This window comes from Eublepharis macularius, chromosome 2, assembly GCF_028583425.1.
Source record: "Eublepharis macularius isolate TG4126 chromosome 2, MPM_Emac_v1.0, whole genome shotgun sequence".
In the NCBI taxonomy this organism is placed as follows: Eukaryota; Metazoa; Chordata; class Lepidosauria; order Squamata; family Eublepharidae; genus Eublepharis; species Eublepharis macularius.
Window position 1 is genome coordinate 154,969,540 of NC_072791.1, and position 17,839 is coordinate 154,987,378.

The 17,839-nt window shown below is 39.8% G+C and overlaps 1 protein-coding gene across 1 annotated transcript; it reads left to right on the forward strand.

Annotated features, from left to right (window-relative positions):
• The first annotated feature begins 1,314 nt into the window (after positions 1 to 1,314).
• LOC129323553 (olfactomedin-like) lies at positions 1,315 to 14,938 on the forward strand. Its single transcript, XM_054970088.1, has 4 exons — positions 1,315 to 1,539; positions 4,073 to 4,288; positions 5,457 to 5,616; positions 13,851 to 14,938. The coding sequence occupies exons 1-4, from the start codon at positions 1,315 to 1,317 to the stop codon at positions 14,936 to 14,938; spliced, it is 1,689 nt and encodes a 562-aa protein (XP_054826063.1).
• Positions 14,939 to 17,839: the final 2,901 nt, after the last annotated feature.

The window sequence follows — 17,839 nt, forward strand, 5'->3', positions numbered from 1 at the left end:
AGACACTTTTGCTGCAACTGCTCTTTGTGGCTTCCTTTGTAAGTATCTTATTCCAGAAGGGGGTGAGCTTCTGGCACCACTGGGATGGACACTAATTGGATTATAAAGGGTGAGGTGAATCACCTGTTAGTTTTCATCAAATGACAAAGATTCAAACACACATAGTTCTTGTTCAGGAGATGTCTGCTTCGGTGTTGCACACAGGTGGCATATATATGGATTAACAATGAAATAATGAGATATAGAAACTGTACTTGTATACACAGGGGGATGATATCAAGGGAATACTGCATCTAGCTGCTACAAGTAGATATTAAACTGAAATTTGGGAAGATATCAGTCTACAAGGCTTATCTGGGGACTGAAAAGGTAGCTTTATGTTAGTCTAGCATGTTCTTTGGTTTAATAACTGAAAGGATCCAGAAGGAATTTATACACTTCCCAAAGCTAAGAAGCATTAGGCAGCTCCTAGTCCAGTATTAATAATCTAAAAGGCAGAAGCCAAAGTTGCAGCTAGCATGGGATGGTAGAAGCTGGAACTTTACAAGCATGACAGAAATATTCCCAAGAGGAACAGCTAAAACTATAGAGTCAGCTATGATGGGACTGCATGAAATTTTAAAGGAAAGGCAGGGAAATGAACAGGCTACCATGAATAAAGCTTCCAATTCATTTTCAAGGAGAGCTCCATGTAGAGTGCTTTTCAACACTCCTGTAAAGTCATAATAAACAAATGTCCAGTCCCATCATGTATTTGTACTCATGTGGGATTGGGGTTTTAAGATTCTGTCATTCAAGCCTTCAACGTTCTAGCACAGTCTGCCATATATTCTTCTGCCAGCAAATAGGAGCTTGTTTTCCTATGCTCTCTTCATTTGTTGAACTGGTTACTCCCACTATGACTTGTTCTTCCACTAAAATAAGTGCCAAGCTATTTCTTGGAACTTTCATGGGTCGTAGAAAGGATCAGTTTGGGAGCGAGCAATCTCAGAGAGGAGTTCACAGGTTGTGAATGCTTTGGGAATTCCTGAAAGCCAACTACAGTATTTGAAGCTGAAACTAAGCAAATTAAAATGAGAAACAAGGCATTTTTAATCATTTAATAGAGAAGGTCAGCCAGCCTTGGGAGGATACATGAATGCTCCACTATTTACCCCTTGAGTAGGATGAGACTGAAGATGTTGAGTCAAGAAGACTCAAGAAAAATCAAATAGTCAGACTGATTCTAGCACTATGTAAATATAACTTCCTGGTATAGGCACATCAAAGGTATCTCTATGTTAACCTTAGTATAAGTTTGCAGGGAGGACAAGAATGACTCACAGTTTCCCCCTAGTCATACTTTCAATTTTCTATCTACCTTACCAGGTCATAGTCCATGGTGGCCACATCCAGAAAGTAGTAGGAGTGAAAGATGCAAGTGGACAGTGCATTTGTAGTGTGCAGCTGTCACATGTTTCCTTCCCCGTACGTAAAGTGGAACAATTGGAGGGTGACTACTACAACCTGACTGATCATTTACAGAATATACTGACCAAGGTAAGGGGCAGCTCCTGCCATGATGCCTGTCATCACCACATGCTTATCATCCCATAGTTATGGATATTTCAACATACAGATTGTGATAGCTATCAGAGAAATATAATTGAATTAACGATAACCATGCTGGTTCCCAAGGGCTACTGCAGGGCACAGAGGAATCTCCTTTCCGTCATCAAAGGAACTGACTATGTACCTCCTTCACCGAGTCTCCTGACACAGCCCTATGTACACATTCCTATTTTAACTTCTACCATAAAGACTTGGCCACAAAAATCTGATGAAAGTTCTGCAGAAAACCAACTTGCAGCCATCCAGTGTTGGTAATATTGATGAGCACAGATACAGTGGCTAGCTGTGTGTGCGTGTGTCAGAAATTCTCAGAACACAAATTTGACCACAGAATTCTAGGAATTGGTTTGTGAAGAGTCTATGCATATGTAATGCTGCAGGGGATGAAGAATGAAAGAGGGTACTAATATTTAATTCTCTCTCATAAACCTTGTTATTAATCATTTCCCCCCCACTCTCCCATTGTTTTCAGAACACATATAATGCTTGTGAAGTGTATACCATATACTGCTCTTGTAGTAGCTTTAAATTCAATCACAACACTAAATATGGAAGTTATAACAATTATATAACAACTATGACAATCCTTTATTTAATTAATCTTCAAAAACTATATAACATGTGACATGTCCCTTCCTTATGCAGAGGTCTCTGCACAGCAGGGGGCTCCTATAAGGCTCTGTAGAGCCATGAATAATTTTCATGCTGAGCCTTGGGGAAGAGTGCCTGATCCGTCTGCATCTATTCTTGATCAAAGTTTGGTGTATTGTAATACCCTCAGCTGAGGACAAGCAGGAGCAATCTCATAGCCACAGAGCAATGGAGGCAGCTGCCTTGGGGAGACATCACTGCTGAGTTGCCCTATGAGATGTTGCTGCTGCCACCAGCTTCTCACCACCACCAGGAGGGACTTGGCTCGGAGGGGGGATTTGGGGGGAGAGGATTTGAATATGCCTCCCAGAAGCAGACTGGGAGGCAAAAGGGGCCCTTAAAAGGGCCCTAGTCTGAGGATTATTTTATGAAGATCATTCAGGCTGTTGTTTTAGACAATTTTTATGCCTTCACTGGGTTTTATGCTATTTCTATGCTTTGGCTCCACTGGAGCTGTTCCATGGGTGGAAAGATTTCCACCCATAAAGCATGGCTTTCTCACTTCCCCATTTTCCTGCTGCATCCCAAAATATCTCCCCAAATGTTGCTCAGCAGGAGCTACCATGGGAAGGAGAGACAAGAAAATCCCATTTTATGGGTAGAAATTCTCCCACCTCTGCAGGGAGGTGCTCTTCCCCCTCATACACACCAGTACCACAATCCCATTTCAACCCATACATATAATTTCATGAGGAAAAAAAATTGGGTTTAGTTATAAAATTACTGTTAGATATTCTAAAATATTTTAAAATGCCCACACTTTCAACTTTTGTTTAATAATAGCAACCTGCCTAAGAGTCCTACATATTTGCTAATTATTTTGTCAGCTTTTGTCACTGAAAAGGGACTATCCTGTCAATGTCTTTCAAAAAAATTCTAATAGCCCAATGTGGCTGCAAAGATAAGACCAATTAACGTTAAAATTTTCTTTTTCTTGCCTTTATCATTGCAAAATAATGAATTAGACCCCTCCCCTCAAGCCAATTTCTCTTGCAAATTAATATTCAATAGACAAAATGACTAGATGGCTTAACAGTTCTTGACCCATTGCAGAACACCTGCGGTTTTTGATGAGTGCTCGCTTGCTGAAATTTCTTTCAGCTTCTTCCACAGTCACTGGAACAGTGTGCAGTGAAACTGTAGGGCTATGCACACTTCACTGAAAATTACTTGCCATTAGATGACCATACAGTAACTCGGGATGCAGGGGAACAAACTTAAGATGAAACTGATTTCACTACAGAGACTGAGTTTTTGGCAACTAATTTGGCACCTAATGGAAGAAAACAAAGATAAGGAGATCTGCTGAGACTATATCTGGAATGCTGAGAACACCATGATGGGCATTTAATTACTTCAGCTTCATGCACCAATAAAAGCAATGGAGATGATGAACTAAAAGCCCTTGTAGAACTCCAATTCTTTGAAAGCAGGCTTTGAAAACAAGACTCACTGGAAGGAATGCTGCTAGGAAAGGGAAAATCTGAAAGATACACATAGATCTTTATAGTAAAGAGTCCAATAGTACCTTTAAGACTAACTAAACTTACTAAATCTCAGTAGTAGAAATAGTTGTAGTAGTAAATCACAGCAGCAATGAAGCTAAATTATGGATCTGGATCTAGTGTAGTCCAAGTGAACATATCAGTGTGCCATAGTTTTCTGGTTCCTGTTTACTTTTGTTTTGGTTCCCTTTTTGGCAATCATAGAAAAATCACAAGTCTGTTTGAAATATCAATACTACAAGCAAGAAAGAAGCAACAGGAACTCTCTTGCTAATGTAACCTGCCTTTGTCTGTTTGGATTCCAGCTTTATACCTTCCATTGGGTGGTAAATGATGGGAGAGCAAACCTGACAGATCTGGACAAACGTGCAAAGTATGCAAAAGATTATGGTGCTCATATGGACCTGAAATTTGATAAGCTCATAAAGGACGTTTATACACTGGTGTCTACGGCCAAAAATATAAGCCAGAACACAACTTCTGTGAAAAATAAAGAAATGATCAACAAATTGATAGATGAGGTAACTGCTAAGAATTTGGAATATCAGTGTTTGAGAGCTCTATCCAGGCTAAGCGAAAACCATGTGAACAATTGCCCCTCCATCTATTTTAAAAACGGAGGCAGTTAAATATATGAAGTATGAATATTATCAGAAACAGCATTCTGTAGTCAAAAAAGGCTGATCACAGTCACTTCTAAGGTTAACATCAGATTCTTCCTCTGAAATACCAGAGATAGACACCACTAGAGATGGAATATTATGAGAGATATGCTTGTGATGGAAAGATAAGGAAGTTTCCCTCTATTAAAGCTCACTACATTGGCTTTGCTTTCATACACTAATAGTGCAGTCCTAAGAAGAGTTATTCCAGTCTAAGCCCATTGAAGTCAAAGGGTTAGACTGGAGTAACTCTGCTTAGGATTGTACCATAAGTCTGACAAGGAATGTTTCTTTTTTAAAAAAAGATTGACTATTGCCATACTTGTTCTTGGTGAAAAACAAAATAAGACCCTGGCAGGACTCTCCAACTGCAGGCAGGAGAGGGCAAGATTTAGATCAAGAAATTGGCGGGGAAGAAAAAGGTTAAGTACTCCCATTTCACCCCACAACCCTGATCAGATTGGCACCCTCCTTCCGTGAAGCTACATTTATTTACAATGTCAAAAGATCAATTACAGATCTGTCAGTGTAACATGTAGCTTGACCTTCAGTTTCTAAATATCCATTCCTCTCCAACATGCTTGCCATTGCCTCCCATTTGATCCAAAATGAGAGTCAACTTCTACTATGAACACTCCAGCAATGCAGCACATTGCTCAGGTTGAGGGTTATTTTACCCATGTTATCAGTTCCTCCTAATTACTAACTCTTGTTAATTAAATGTCATTCAGAATGGTGTACTGTATGCCTTAATACATCTTAGTGTCAGCTCAGGGCTCAGGCATAGACCTTCATGACTAATTTCAGCATGCTCCCTCTTTCACTTTGTTTCCTTGAGGAAAATGGGGTAGTATGCTGCATCTCAAAGGATCGGTATCGCTGGTAATGAATTTGCCTCTTTTGGAACTCTGACTGGAATTCCTTTCCCAGTTTCTAGTTCTAATTCTGTATTTCTCATGAATAGTTCTGTTTCATGCGTGTATTATCTCAGGGGAGTAGGAACCACACATACTGTATCATATTTCAGATCAATGGTATAGCTGCTGTAATAATTTCGATGGAAGAACGTGACAAAAACAACATAATCACTGCACAACGTGAGGTCGATACACTCAGGAAAAAACTCTTAGAATGTGAGGAAGCAATTGCCCTGGTCCCAGCAACAGTGGCAGACAAGACTGTTTTTGGTGAGTATTACTAGAATCTTATTACTGATAACTAGAAATGAGAATATGTAGATTTGTAAATGTGGAAGTGTAGTCAAATAAGCGTTCTCAGTTCTGAAGACTACACTTATATGAAGAGATGGAATCTGACAATCATTAACCATGGTTTTGCTCCTTCTAAATTTGTCGGACTAAAGTATTCAGTAATATGTTCCATGTTGCAGAATAAAGCAGCTTGCCTCTTAACAAGCCAATAGGATGAAAGATCATAACTGGTTTTTTTTAAAGAATTTTTATTAGGTGAGAATATTAATACATACAACTTTCAAATATCATCTCAATATCATTTCCCCCCACCCTTTCCCTCCCCTCCTTTTTCAGGACTTCCAACAGCTTTCCAACCCTATATCTTAATCTATTCCTAATCTATCCCCTTTTTCTGTAACTCATTATATCATATTTACATTCTGCTTTATTAAACTAAGCCCTATCCGTTAGCTTTGAATCTATTATTATTAACTTAAAATCTATTATCTATTACTATCTGTTAACTTCAAATATATTTAAATTTAAGCTAACAATTAAATAAAATATCTACTTTATTAATTTTACCAATATCTATTAACTCCAAGTCCACTTAAATTTAGGCTCACAATTAGCTAATACTTCACTTCATATGGTAAAGATTCTGTCTCTTCCAATAAAAAAAACCCATTCTAATAATTTTCAAATTGCCATAATTCTCCTTTCACGTCCCACTTCTTTTCTAGATATGTTTTCAATCTTCCCCAATCAGTAAAAAATTCTGCTAAATTCTGATCTCTCAACTTTCTTGTCATTTTATCCATTTCCGCCATGTACAGCAATTTATACATCCAGTCTTCAATAGTTGGTATTTCTTGCACCTTCCATTTCTGCGCGTATAAAAGTCTTGCTGCCATCGTCATGTAAAATAGTAATGTTCTGTATTGCATAGGGACATCTTCCATACTTAAATTCAGTAGCAATAGTTCTGGGTTCTTCTTTATTTGGGTCTGCAAAATCTCATTTATTACTTCTAAAATATCTCCCCAGTACTGTCTAGCTACTTCACACATCCACCACATATGATATAATGATCCTTCATGCTTTTTACATTTCCAGCATTTATCTGACATATTTGCATTTCCAAGCGCAATTTTCTTAGGTGTTAAATACCATCTATAAATCATCTTATAGACATTCTCTTTAATACTGGTACAAGTTGAAATCTTCAATGTAGTTTTCCATAAATATTCCCATGACTCCATTGTTATTTCTTTGTGACAATTAATTGCTCACTTCACCATCTGTACTTTGACCGTCTCATCCTCTGTATACCACTTCAAAAGTATTTTATAAATTTTTGATATCTTCTTTTTACTTTCTTGTAGTATAGTCTCTTCCAACTCTGAGTTTTTCCATTTGATTCCTCCTTTTGAACAATCCGAGTTGTAAAGATCTCTAATCTGTCTATATTGGAACCATCCATAACAGGGAGATAACTCTTCCTCCATTTTGATTCTTATCATTTTTTGTTCCATAATCAGTATCTCTTTATATGGTAGACATTGTTCTTCATTATAAATAGCTCTCGGATCGATCACTTCAAACGGTACCACCCAAGAGGGGATACCTTCACCCAGATATTTTTTATATTTTTTCCAGATCGTGAAGAGGCTCCTTCTGATTAATGGTGCAAAAACATAGAATCAGCTTTTATTTTATCCTGCCATAAGTAGGCATGCCATCCAAACAACTTCTTATAACCTTCCAATGTTAAGAGTTTGCGGTCTTTCAGTGACATCCATTCTTTTAGTCAAACTAAACATATTGCTTCATGATATAGTCTAATATTCGGCAACTGCAGTCCACCTCTTTCTTTAGCATCACACAGGACTTTCATTTTTACTTGAGGTTTCTTGCCTGCCCACACAAAGTCAGAGATCTTCCTCTGCCATTTTTCAAATTGTTTAGTGTCTCTAATAATTGGAATTGTTTGTAATAGGAACATAATCCATGGTAACACATTCATCTTAACTGCCGCTATTCTTCCCAGCCATGACAGATTTAATTTATTCCATTTAATCAAGTCTCTATCAATCTGTTGCCATAGCTTTTCATAGTTATTCTTGAATAAGTCAATATTTTTCACAGTTAGCTCATTTCTAAGGTATTTAACTTTGTGTGTTACTTCGCAATCAATAAGTTCCATTAATTCTTGTTGCTTTTGTTTAGTCATATTCTTGCATAATATCTTTGATTTCTTCTTATTAACATAAAATCCAGCCAGATCTCCGAACTCTTTTATCTTATCAAGCAACTGCGGCATGTTTTGTATTGGATCTTCCACTATAACCATCACATCATCCGCAAAAGCTCTAACCTTGTAGGTAAATTCTTTAATCTTTATGCCTCTTATAGTATCATCTTCTTGTATTTGAATCAATAGCAGTTCCAAAATCAAAATGAACAACAGTGGAGATAATGGGCACCCCTGTCTTGTACCCTTTCTTATTTCCAATTTTTTTGTTAAATCATCATTTACTACTATTGCCGCACATTGGTCTTTGTATATTGCTTTTACTGCTTGAATAAAGTCTTTTCCCATTTGCAGCCTTTCCATTGTGGCAAACATAAAATTCCAATTCAGATTATCAAAAGCTTTTTCTGCATCCACAAAGAAGAAACCAACTTCTTTTTCACAATGTTTATCGTAGTATTCTATAGCATTCACTACAGTTCTCAAATTGTCTCTAATTTGCCTGTTTGGAAGGAACCCTGCCTGCTCTTCTGCAATGAACTCAACTAACCAGTCCTTTAATCTCTCCACCAAAATTTTTGCAAAAATTTTGTAATCATTATTTGACAATGAAATAGGCCAATAATTCTTAACATTACTTAAATCTTGATTTTCTTTTGGTATCAATGATATGTTGGCCTCATTCCAAGACTCTGGTATCTTTTGTCCTTTTAAAATTTCATTCATTGCCACTTTCAAAAAAGGTGCCAGTTCATTTTCCAATAATTTGTAAAACCTAGCTGTAATTCCGTCTGGGCCTGGTGCCTTCCCTAATTTAGTCGTCCGAATAGCCTCTTTTATTTCCATCTCCGTTATTTCTGCATTCAACTTTTCCTTCCATTTTCCTGATAATATTGGTAAATTGATCTTGTTCAAATATTGATCAATAGTGTCCAAATTTACTTCTTTTCTTTGATACAGGTTTGCATAATACTTAAAAAAGGCTCTGCTAATAGCCAATTGATCTGTTAACATCTTGCCATCTTCTTGAATCTTGGTTATTACTTTTTTCTCCCTTTTCTTTTACAATTGCCAGGCTAAATATTTCCCAGGTTTATTCGCACCTTCAAATGACTTTTGATTCAATTTTTTCAGTTCCCACTCTAATTCTTTATTATTCATAACTATCAGCTGCTCTTGCAAAATTTTTATTTCTTGATACAGCTTCTTCTTCCCTGGTCTTTTCTTTAATTGTAACTCCTTGGCCTTTATCTTTTCCATAATTTCTTGCCTTTTCTCTTCTTTTCTCCTCTTGTCTCTTGCATTTAAATCCATTAGAGTTCCTCTAATCACTGCTTTATAGGTGCCCCAAACTTTGTCAGTTGAAACATCTTTATTTAAATTGTATTGTATAAAGAATTTGGTCTCTCTTTGTAGTAGCACTATATTATCTTCTACTTGCAGCAAATCTTCATTTATCCTCCATCCTTGTCTTTTGGTGCCTTTCCCAAATTTCCACATTACTGGATTATGATTTGAGCCTACTTTAGGCATTACTTCCACATCTTTAGTCCATACCGCCAAATCTTTGGAGACCCAGATCATATCAATTCTTGATAGTGTCGAGTGTCTCGCCGAATAGAATGTGTATTGTTTTGTTTTAAGATTACTTCTTCTCCATACATCTTCCAAATTTTCCTGATCTTTAATTTCAAAAAAGGATTTTGGCAAAAGCCCTCTTTTTTTGTGAGCACCTTTCGGTTTTTTATCATCGTCCAAATTTGTTACTCCATTAAAGTCACCTGCCAAAATTATTTGAGCATATTTGAGTTGGTTCTGTAAATCCTTAAAAAAGTTCTCTTTAGCACCATTAGGTGCATAAATCCCAATCAAAAGTATTTTCTTTGTATTCCAAATTATTTCCACTGCTATATATCTAGCTTCCGCATCATTTAAAATCATTTTCGGTTGCAGCTCATCTTTAATATATAAAACAACTCCTCTTTTTTTCTGGTTTGACGCGGCTGTAAATTCTTTCCCCAGTTTAGCAAATTTTAAATATTTCACATCCTGTTTCCTAATATGTGTCTCCTGCAAACAAATTATATTACAATGTTGTTTGGATAGCCAGTGGAAAGTGGTTTTACGTTTAGAAGGTGAGTTTAGTCCATTTACATTCCAAGATATGATTTTACACTCCATAGTCAAATTTTAGATCTTTTGGGTAAGTCTTTTTCATAATCCTTTATGAACATTTCCATCTCATGTCCAGATCTGAGTGTTCTTTTAATCTCACGAAATTCAAAGCTCAATCCTTCTGGTATTTCCCATCTATATATAATGTTCAACTCTTTCAGCATTTGTACTAATTCTCTGTATTTCTTCCTCTCCAACAAAACCCCCCTAGGCAGTTCCTTCATTATTCTCACTCTTTTCCCATCAATTTCCAGAGGGTTTTGAAATTGCTTACTCACAATCTCTTCTCTTGTTCTTTTTGTTGTAAATTGGACTATTATATCTTTTAGTAAATTTTTTTGTGCTGCATATTTTGAGTTGATTCTGTATGTCACATCTAGAAAGGCTGCCACTTCATCCAATTCTTTGTTCAAAAATTCTGCTAGTATTTCTGAAATCTGCTCTTGGGTTGATTTCCCTTCCACTTCCGGGACTCCACAAAATCTGAGTTGTTTTTCCATATGTTTACATTCCACCACGGCCATTCTTCCTTTCAAACCCTTGGTTTCTAACTTGTGTGATACAGCCAACTTGTCAGTTTCATCTTCCACTGTTTTAACTTTCTGCTGTGTCGATTGTAATTCTTTCTTGACCTCATCGATATTTTTAACCAGCTCCACCATCTCTGATTTAAAAGTCTCTTTAAGCTCCTTAATGTCCTTCACAATCTCTTGCATCATATCTTTGATCTCCTTATTCCCCTCTGCGACTTTTTTGTCGAGACTATCCAACGCCGTTTGCTATTCTTTCTTCGACATCGTGGGGCTTGCTTTGCCTCGCTCCCACGAGTCTGCTCTTTTCCTTAGCTCCGTGGCGTGGCTAATTTATTTTTCTTGGTATAAACATCAAATTTTAACAAAGTCTTTTAAAAATTAGCGATCCTAGTATCCAAAATGTCAGGCATCTTTTCTCTATGGTTTTTTCTTGAAGTTTATGCCCTTTCCCTTATCCAAAATGTCCTATTTCCGCCCAATTTGAGGTCAAGCCCTTTCCCTTCTCCAAAATGGCGTTCTTCCTTTTCCGGTTCTTCAAAGGCCGCTTCCAGCCAGTCTGTCTGTTGCACTGACGCACTTCCGGTTGCTCTTCTCGGCTCAGCATTTCTTGCGATTTTTCAGCTTTCCCACACTTCGCTATCTCTTTCAAGCCACAGGTATGTAAACAATAATCTATTTTCCACGTTAACTCTTCTCTGAAAAGTTCTTTTTTCTCAATTACTTTGCCAGAACATTCACAGTAATTTTTTAAGCCTTTTGCAATTTTTATCTTCTACTTTAATTCAGTTCTTTTACCGATTTTCTTCTCAAAAAGAGAGATAGCAATCTTTACCTTATTAGTCCTTCTTTGCAGGTTGTAATCGCTGTTTCAGTAATTAGAAAGATCATAACTGTTGATCACATCTAGGCCCAATTTAATATTCTGGAATGTAACTTAAAAACTCTACATGGTTTGTATGCAGCCTGTGTCAGGTAACTATTTTTAGGAATCTCCAGACCTTTCAAGTTCTGCTAGGGAGGACTTGTTTTTACACAGTTCAGAACTGTTCACTTGACATAGGAGAAATAGGGCATCATCCATGATTTTAAAGGCATACTCTGGCTAGGGAGGCCCAGCTCTATCATGTTCGTTTTAGGAAATACGTGACCTTCCCTCCTTTATTTAAAGGAAAGTTTTTATCTTGGCCTCAGGTTTCTAGTTGTACTTTACTGATGCTTGTGACATTTGAAGTTAATTTTAGTTTTCTGGATTAGAAATAGAGCAGAGAAAGAAGATACATAGTAAACTTTGTGTAAGGTAAAAAAAGGTAAAGGTAGTCCCCCTGTGCAAGCACCAAGTCATTACTGACCCATGGGGGACGTTGCATCACAACGGTTTCTTGGTAGACTTTTTTATGGGGTGGTTTGCCATTGCCTTCCCCAGTCATCTACACTTTACCCCCAGGAAACTGAGTACTCATTTTACTGACCTTGGAAGGATGGAAGGCTGAGAGCCAAGCTACAAGTGTTGCCTGACACAGGTTGGACACTTGTCAGCTTCCCTCAAGTTTTGATGGGAAATGTAGGCATCCTAGTCTTGCAGCTGTAATGGAGAGCCAAGCTGTAAAACCAGGATGCCTACATTTCCCATCAAAACTTGAGGGAAGCTGTAATGCGTCACTTGTAGCTTGGCTCTGAGTCAGCCATTAGCCAGCTACCTGAACCCGGCTTCCACCAGGATCAAACTCAGGTTGTGAGCAGAGCGTGGACTGCAGTACTGCAGCTTACCACTCTGCGCCATGGGGCTCTTTGTGTACAGATACAAATTATACCATTATTTCAATACGTTACTAAAAACTTGCTGATTATACCCATATTATGCCAGTATTTCAGCACAACATTGATGCCCTCTGTATACATTCTCTCAATATGCAACAAAACAAAACAAAAAGCCAGAAGTCCAAGATGATGAAGGAACTTTGACCAAAGATATGTAGGATTTATGCTGGAGCCCTGAATGTTGTATTCTGCTTTCCTTTCTGACTGGTCACTCCCCCACTTCCACTCCCAAAGCCTTTGGAAGAGCACTGGAGGAAGGCAAGAGTCCCTAGGCCCATTTCTACCAAGGCTCCAGCCTCACCCCATACCTCCTATGCAGCTCTAGGAAAGCAGAAGAGGGGAGAAGTTAAGGAATTGGGAAGGAGCTCCAGCTATGGCCTAGAGGGGTTGGGGGGGGGAGGGGGCCTCGCTGGGATCTGGCCAGACTGGTGGGAACTCATGAGGGCTTTGCTTTTCTCCACTACTGAAAGGTAGCAATTCTTCAGCAAAGAAGTGAGGAGCAATGTCTGCCTGTCTTGTCCGGGCGTAGGGCTGTTTCGGAAGGCAGGAACTACCCTGGGCTTCCCCATTCCTTCCTTCCCAGGGATTTGCAATGTGAAGAGAGTTGCTTGAAGAGCAACCCATGAGCTTATTATTTCCCCCAAAGCCCAACATTTCTCCAAAGGGATCCAAGTCCCTTGTCCCCGCTGGCAGAAGTCAGTGCAAAAAGGACTTCTCTGCAAAGCATCTTTTCCATTGATTGTGACGGAATGTGAAGCCATGACTTCTCTTTGTGGCAAATGCCCCATCACACACAGAACAAAGCACAATGACAGAACTTCCTGCAGTCTTCAGTGCCATGGGAACAGGGGAGGCAGCTTCATTGAGTGGCTTTGGGAAGCCAGGTGCAGACAAAGCACAGACATCTCAAAAAGAAAGCTGGTAGAGGTTGGATGGCATTTTGCCATAGTAACTGCAAATGTGGCATAAAAATTGGCAGCAGCCAGGAGGTAGCCAAATAAATAGGAGAAGGAGGCAGTGGCAGCCAGGAGGAGGAGAATAAGGAAGAGACCAGGAATTGAGCCAGAATGAGGTGGGGAGTAAGAGGGAGCCATTGGTGGTGGTGGTGGTAAGTCAAAACTGGAAACAGGGAGGAGACAATCTGGACCTGTAGGCAAGGTGGGGAGTGGAACAGAGGGGAGGGCAGTAATGGGACTTATATACAACCAAATGCTGATGGGAATGAATTCCCAGCGTAAAAGAAACTAGATAACTTCATTCCTTTGAAAGGGCTTTCAGGATTAGTATTAATGGCACAGAAACGACTAACAGAACCAAAGAAATTTCACCCAGGAACTGCTCAAAGAGATGTCCCAGGATGAAAGCTGTAATTCTTCATGCACATCTCTGTGAACCAGTTGAAGCAGAATACAATTGATGAAATAAATTTCCTTCTTATTCATATACAGGTACATGTCAACATGATGGGCTACAAAGTGTCAGTTCTCCCGTTCTAGTGAAACTGAACTGGAAAGGTCCAGATTTCAAAACAGGATCCTGGGGGAAAGATTTTGCCTTAGGGAACAAATTAAAGGATCACTACTGGGTTTTCCCAATGAACAAAGATGAGCGTACACTGGAGACTTTCCGTCTATATGCTTCATACAAGAAATTGCTGCTTTACTCTCCCATCCGAGAATATAGCCTTAATGTTAATTCCAAGGACACATGTGAGAGCTGTGGCCAAGGGGGTGGAGTGGTCTTCTACAATGGTTCCTTTTTTTACAACTGTTATGATAGCAGAGCCCTATGCAGGGCCGACCCATTTACTATGCAAGTCTCAAGGGTGGACTTAGATGACCATGACCCTGCCTCCTTTAATAACTGGTTCTCCTATAAGGATGTCAAATATCAGGATATGGACATGGCAGGGGATGAGAAGGGCTTGTGGATGATTCATGGCTCTACAATGGCCAATGGGAACATAGTTATTAGGAAGGTAAACCCTGACCTCTTGAAAGTAGGAACGCCTTGGATCACCACACAGCCAAAGAATAAGCTGACAAACACTTTCATGATCTGTGGAGTCTTGTATGCCACCAAGAGAGTGAATTCGACACACGAACAGATATTTTACTATTATGATACAAACACAGCCAGAGAAGGCAATATAAAAATCTTGATGGAGAAACTCAGACCTACTGTGCAGAGCCTGAATTACAATCCCAATGATGAGAAGCTCTACATGTTCAATGATGGTTACCTACTTTATTACAACACCACATTCAAAAACCATATTCAAGTAGTGAGCAGAGGAGGAAAGGTTTTGGCTCTTAATCACAAACAGGATTCCATCAGTGAGAAAGGACAGCGTCTGATGAGCAAAGGAGCAGAGGCTAATGCTGGCCAGGAAGATCAGAGTTCGGTGAGCAACAAGCAACTGGACTGGTTGAGCAAAGGAGGAAGTGATGCCCAGCTCAAGGAAGAGCAGGTTGCTATTAGTGCTGTCAGGCAGGAAACCGTGAGGGAGGGCAACCAGCTTGTTGATACTGAGTGAGGCCCAAGTGTGACTTAAGGAAAAGCAGGATGCAATGAACAAAGATAAACAATGGTGGGATTGTTTTGTAAATAAATGTATTGTTCTAAGTACATACACAAATGAACACAAGAGTTCTATTTTTCCACCACCTAAAAAGCTGAATTTGCCTGTAAAAAATAAATGCATTATCTTGCACAGACATACTTGGCAATCACACCTATCTTTGGAATTCTATTGGCAATAGTATATATATATATATTGTGAGGAAGCATCAAATTAATGTCTAAATCACCTGCAAAGTTTAAAGACTATAGTGGAAATAGCTCTCCTAATCCCACCTGGTCTTTTCTCCATCACCAGCCATCCAATGTATTATTTTTTAAATGTTTAGGTAAGAGGACTCATCACTCACACTGTGAAATCTGTCTCAAAGCCAATTTGATTCTCAAATAAAATGCCTTTGTTTGCTTTATTGCCTAAAGTCATTCTTTTTGGAATTGAATTTATCTACTGGTCTTCAGTCCTTGTAGCTACAAAATGACTATAAAGGTCCCTGTTCAAACTAAACTATTTCTTTAATTGTCTTCAAAATGAAAGGCAGAAATTATAGTTATTGCTTTCTAAACCATCCTGCTAGGTTTAATACTGCCCCATAATCTTTCCTAAACTGATCTACATCTTTGTTGAGGTGAGTTTTCCTGGACCCTGTAAAGGAATACTAGCAGGTATTGCTCCTGCTCTTTGGATAAGAAGGTAAGACATGAATCATGTTTGTGAATACAAATCACAACTTGCTTGCGTGCCTGTGTGGGCAAATGATCACTGCCAACAGCATATCAACAACAAAGCTTAGTATTATTTTTCATTCCTGCCCTAGCTTTACTTAACAAAACTGGGATTGAGAGAAGTAATCCCAGTGGAAACAGGAAAATACAGCATGAAAGAGCCTCGCACTGGGATTACTCTGATCAGTAGCCATGCAGGGACTTCCATCCAGGGACTGCTATCTTGTAAACAAAAGGAAACACATTTTGCACAGAATGGGATTGGTTGCCCAAGGCAGCATGTTCACATCAAGCCCTGGGATTCTGGCTAAAGAAAACCCCGACTGCAAGAGGCAAGAGGGAAGTCACCGCCTTTGTATATCTGTCCTCTGTCCTGCATAGTTATATGTTTAAAGGCAAGTGAAGCAGCAGCACAACTATGCAAAAGTGCCAAGCTTTAACAGGACAAACATACAGACGTGTTGACCATTTGCTGTTTCTCTAGACTTCCAATGTTTCTAAGGATGTGCTGCAAGCACATTTGAATGCTTTGAACACAGCTCCCGAAACACCAAAACAGGCCAAACCTGGACAGGGCCACATCTGTTTACATCGCACCCCTCTCAGATTGTAGCAGCACATCACACATAGCATTTGAAGGGAAGGGAGTCACTGAGAGCTTTGCTCCTGGTCCCTGCTCAAGCTGTGCTTCAGGCTGCACTCTCCGAGGCAGGGGCCACCTTCCTTCTGTGCATCCCCAGCCCTTGGAAGATTCATGTGTACAGATGCTGCTGTCCAGCAATCAAGGCAACATGAGAAATGGGAGGGGATGCTGCAGCTGTATTATTGGTGCCAAATCACATCTGGAAGGAAGTCAAAGACCCTGCGCAGAGAGTGTCACATCCTTTTCTTCTCCTTCGGTCCCTATAGTGGGAAACGCGTCAGGCAGGTCCCGACAGATGGCATGAAAAACCTCATTCTGAGCTCTGAAAAATAATGTATATGGAACTTAACCATGGATTCTGAATACCAAAGGGTGGGTGGGTGGGTGGTTTTGCTCTCAGAACCCTGTGGTTTTGTGTCAGAGATTGGCACAAGAAGGGATAGATGGCGAGGATAGCTTGGATCTGCTGGCAATGCTCCAACTCAAACTCTTCATATTCAACAAGGGGAGGGGAATAAGCAGCATCAAGTTCTCCAGGTGGAATTTCTCTGCTCCCAGCAGACAAGCACTCTGGAAGGGAAAGACAGAAAAACACAAAGTTTCAAGTAAGCTATTCCCCAGCTGTATCTCTCCTAACTAACCTGGAAGGGGGGTGCCAAGGAGAGGAGGCTGCACACAGAGGCACAGCTGTACAGCTGTTACAAAGAGTTGTTTCTAGAGAGCCACTTAGTGCTACTGTGTATTGCAGCAGCAGCCCTGGCTTGTCATTGCTAGCTTGATGTACACTGACATAAGGGAGAGAAGATCCTCACTGCAGAGAAAGCATACATGGCTCCATTCCCCCAATCCCTTATTGCACCTGCTCTCCAGAGTCCCATGTAGGTCTGTGGGGTGCTGAAGCTCAGTAGACTGCATCCAAGCAGCTAGTCAGTTTCACTCTTATTACCAATAGGAGGACCCCTTTCTGTGTTGCTATTAATCACGTTCAGAGCAGGCTAGACATGAAGTATTTTCATTTTTACAGTCTGTTGTCTTTTTCTGGCAATTCTTGCTCTCTCCTCATTTCCCTCTCTTAAGCCATAGGTGGGGGATGTGGATATCTTTGAGAAGCACTGCTCTGCCCCTAACAATCAGGATAGGGTGTCTCTTCCAGGAGATATCTGTGCCCCTCAGAATATAGCTGGAGTAAGGAAAGGAGGATGATTAGATGGCCAGTGAGGAAGGGAAAGGACAGAACGGCCGTGAAAGCCAAGTCCTCATGGGCCTAAGTGTTGCCCTTGTCATGGCAACTCAAGCATTACCTCTGCTACAACCCTGCCTTCCAAATTCCTAAAACTGGGAGACTTGCAATTAGGAGAGGTGGTGCTTGGAATCACACACCTAGTTCAAGGCACAAACTAGCGTCTGACCAGTACTTCCCAAATCAACGGTTTCAGTTCATCACCCTCCAATCTTGCAAGATTGAGGTGTGAGGTGAGAGGGACCGAGGCA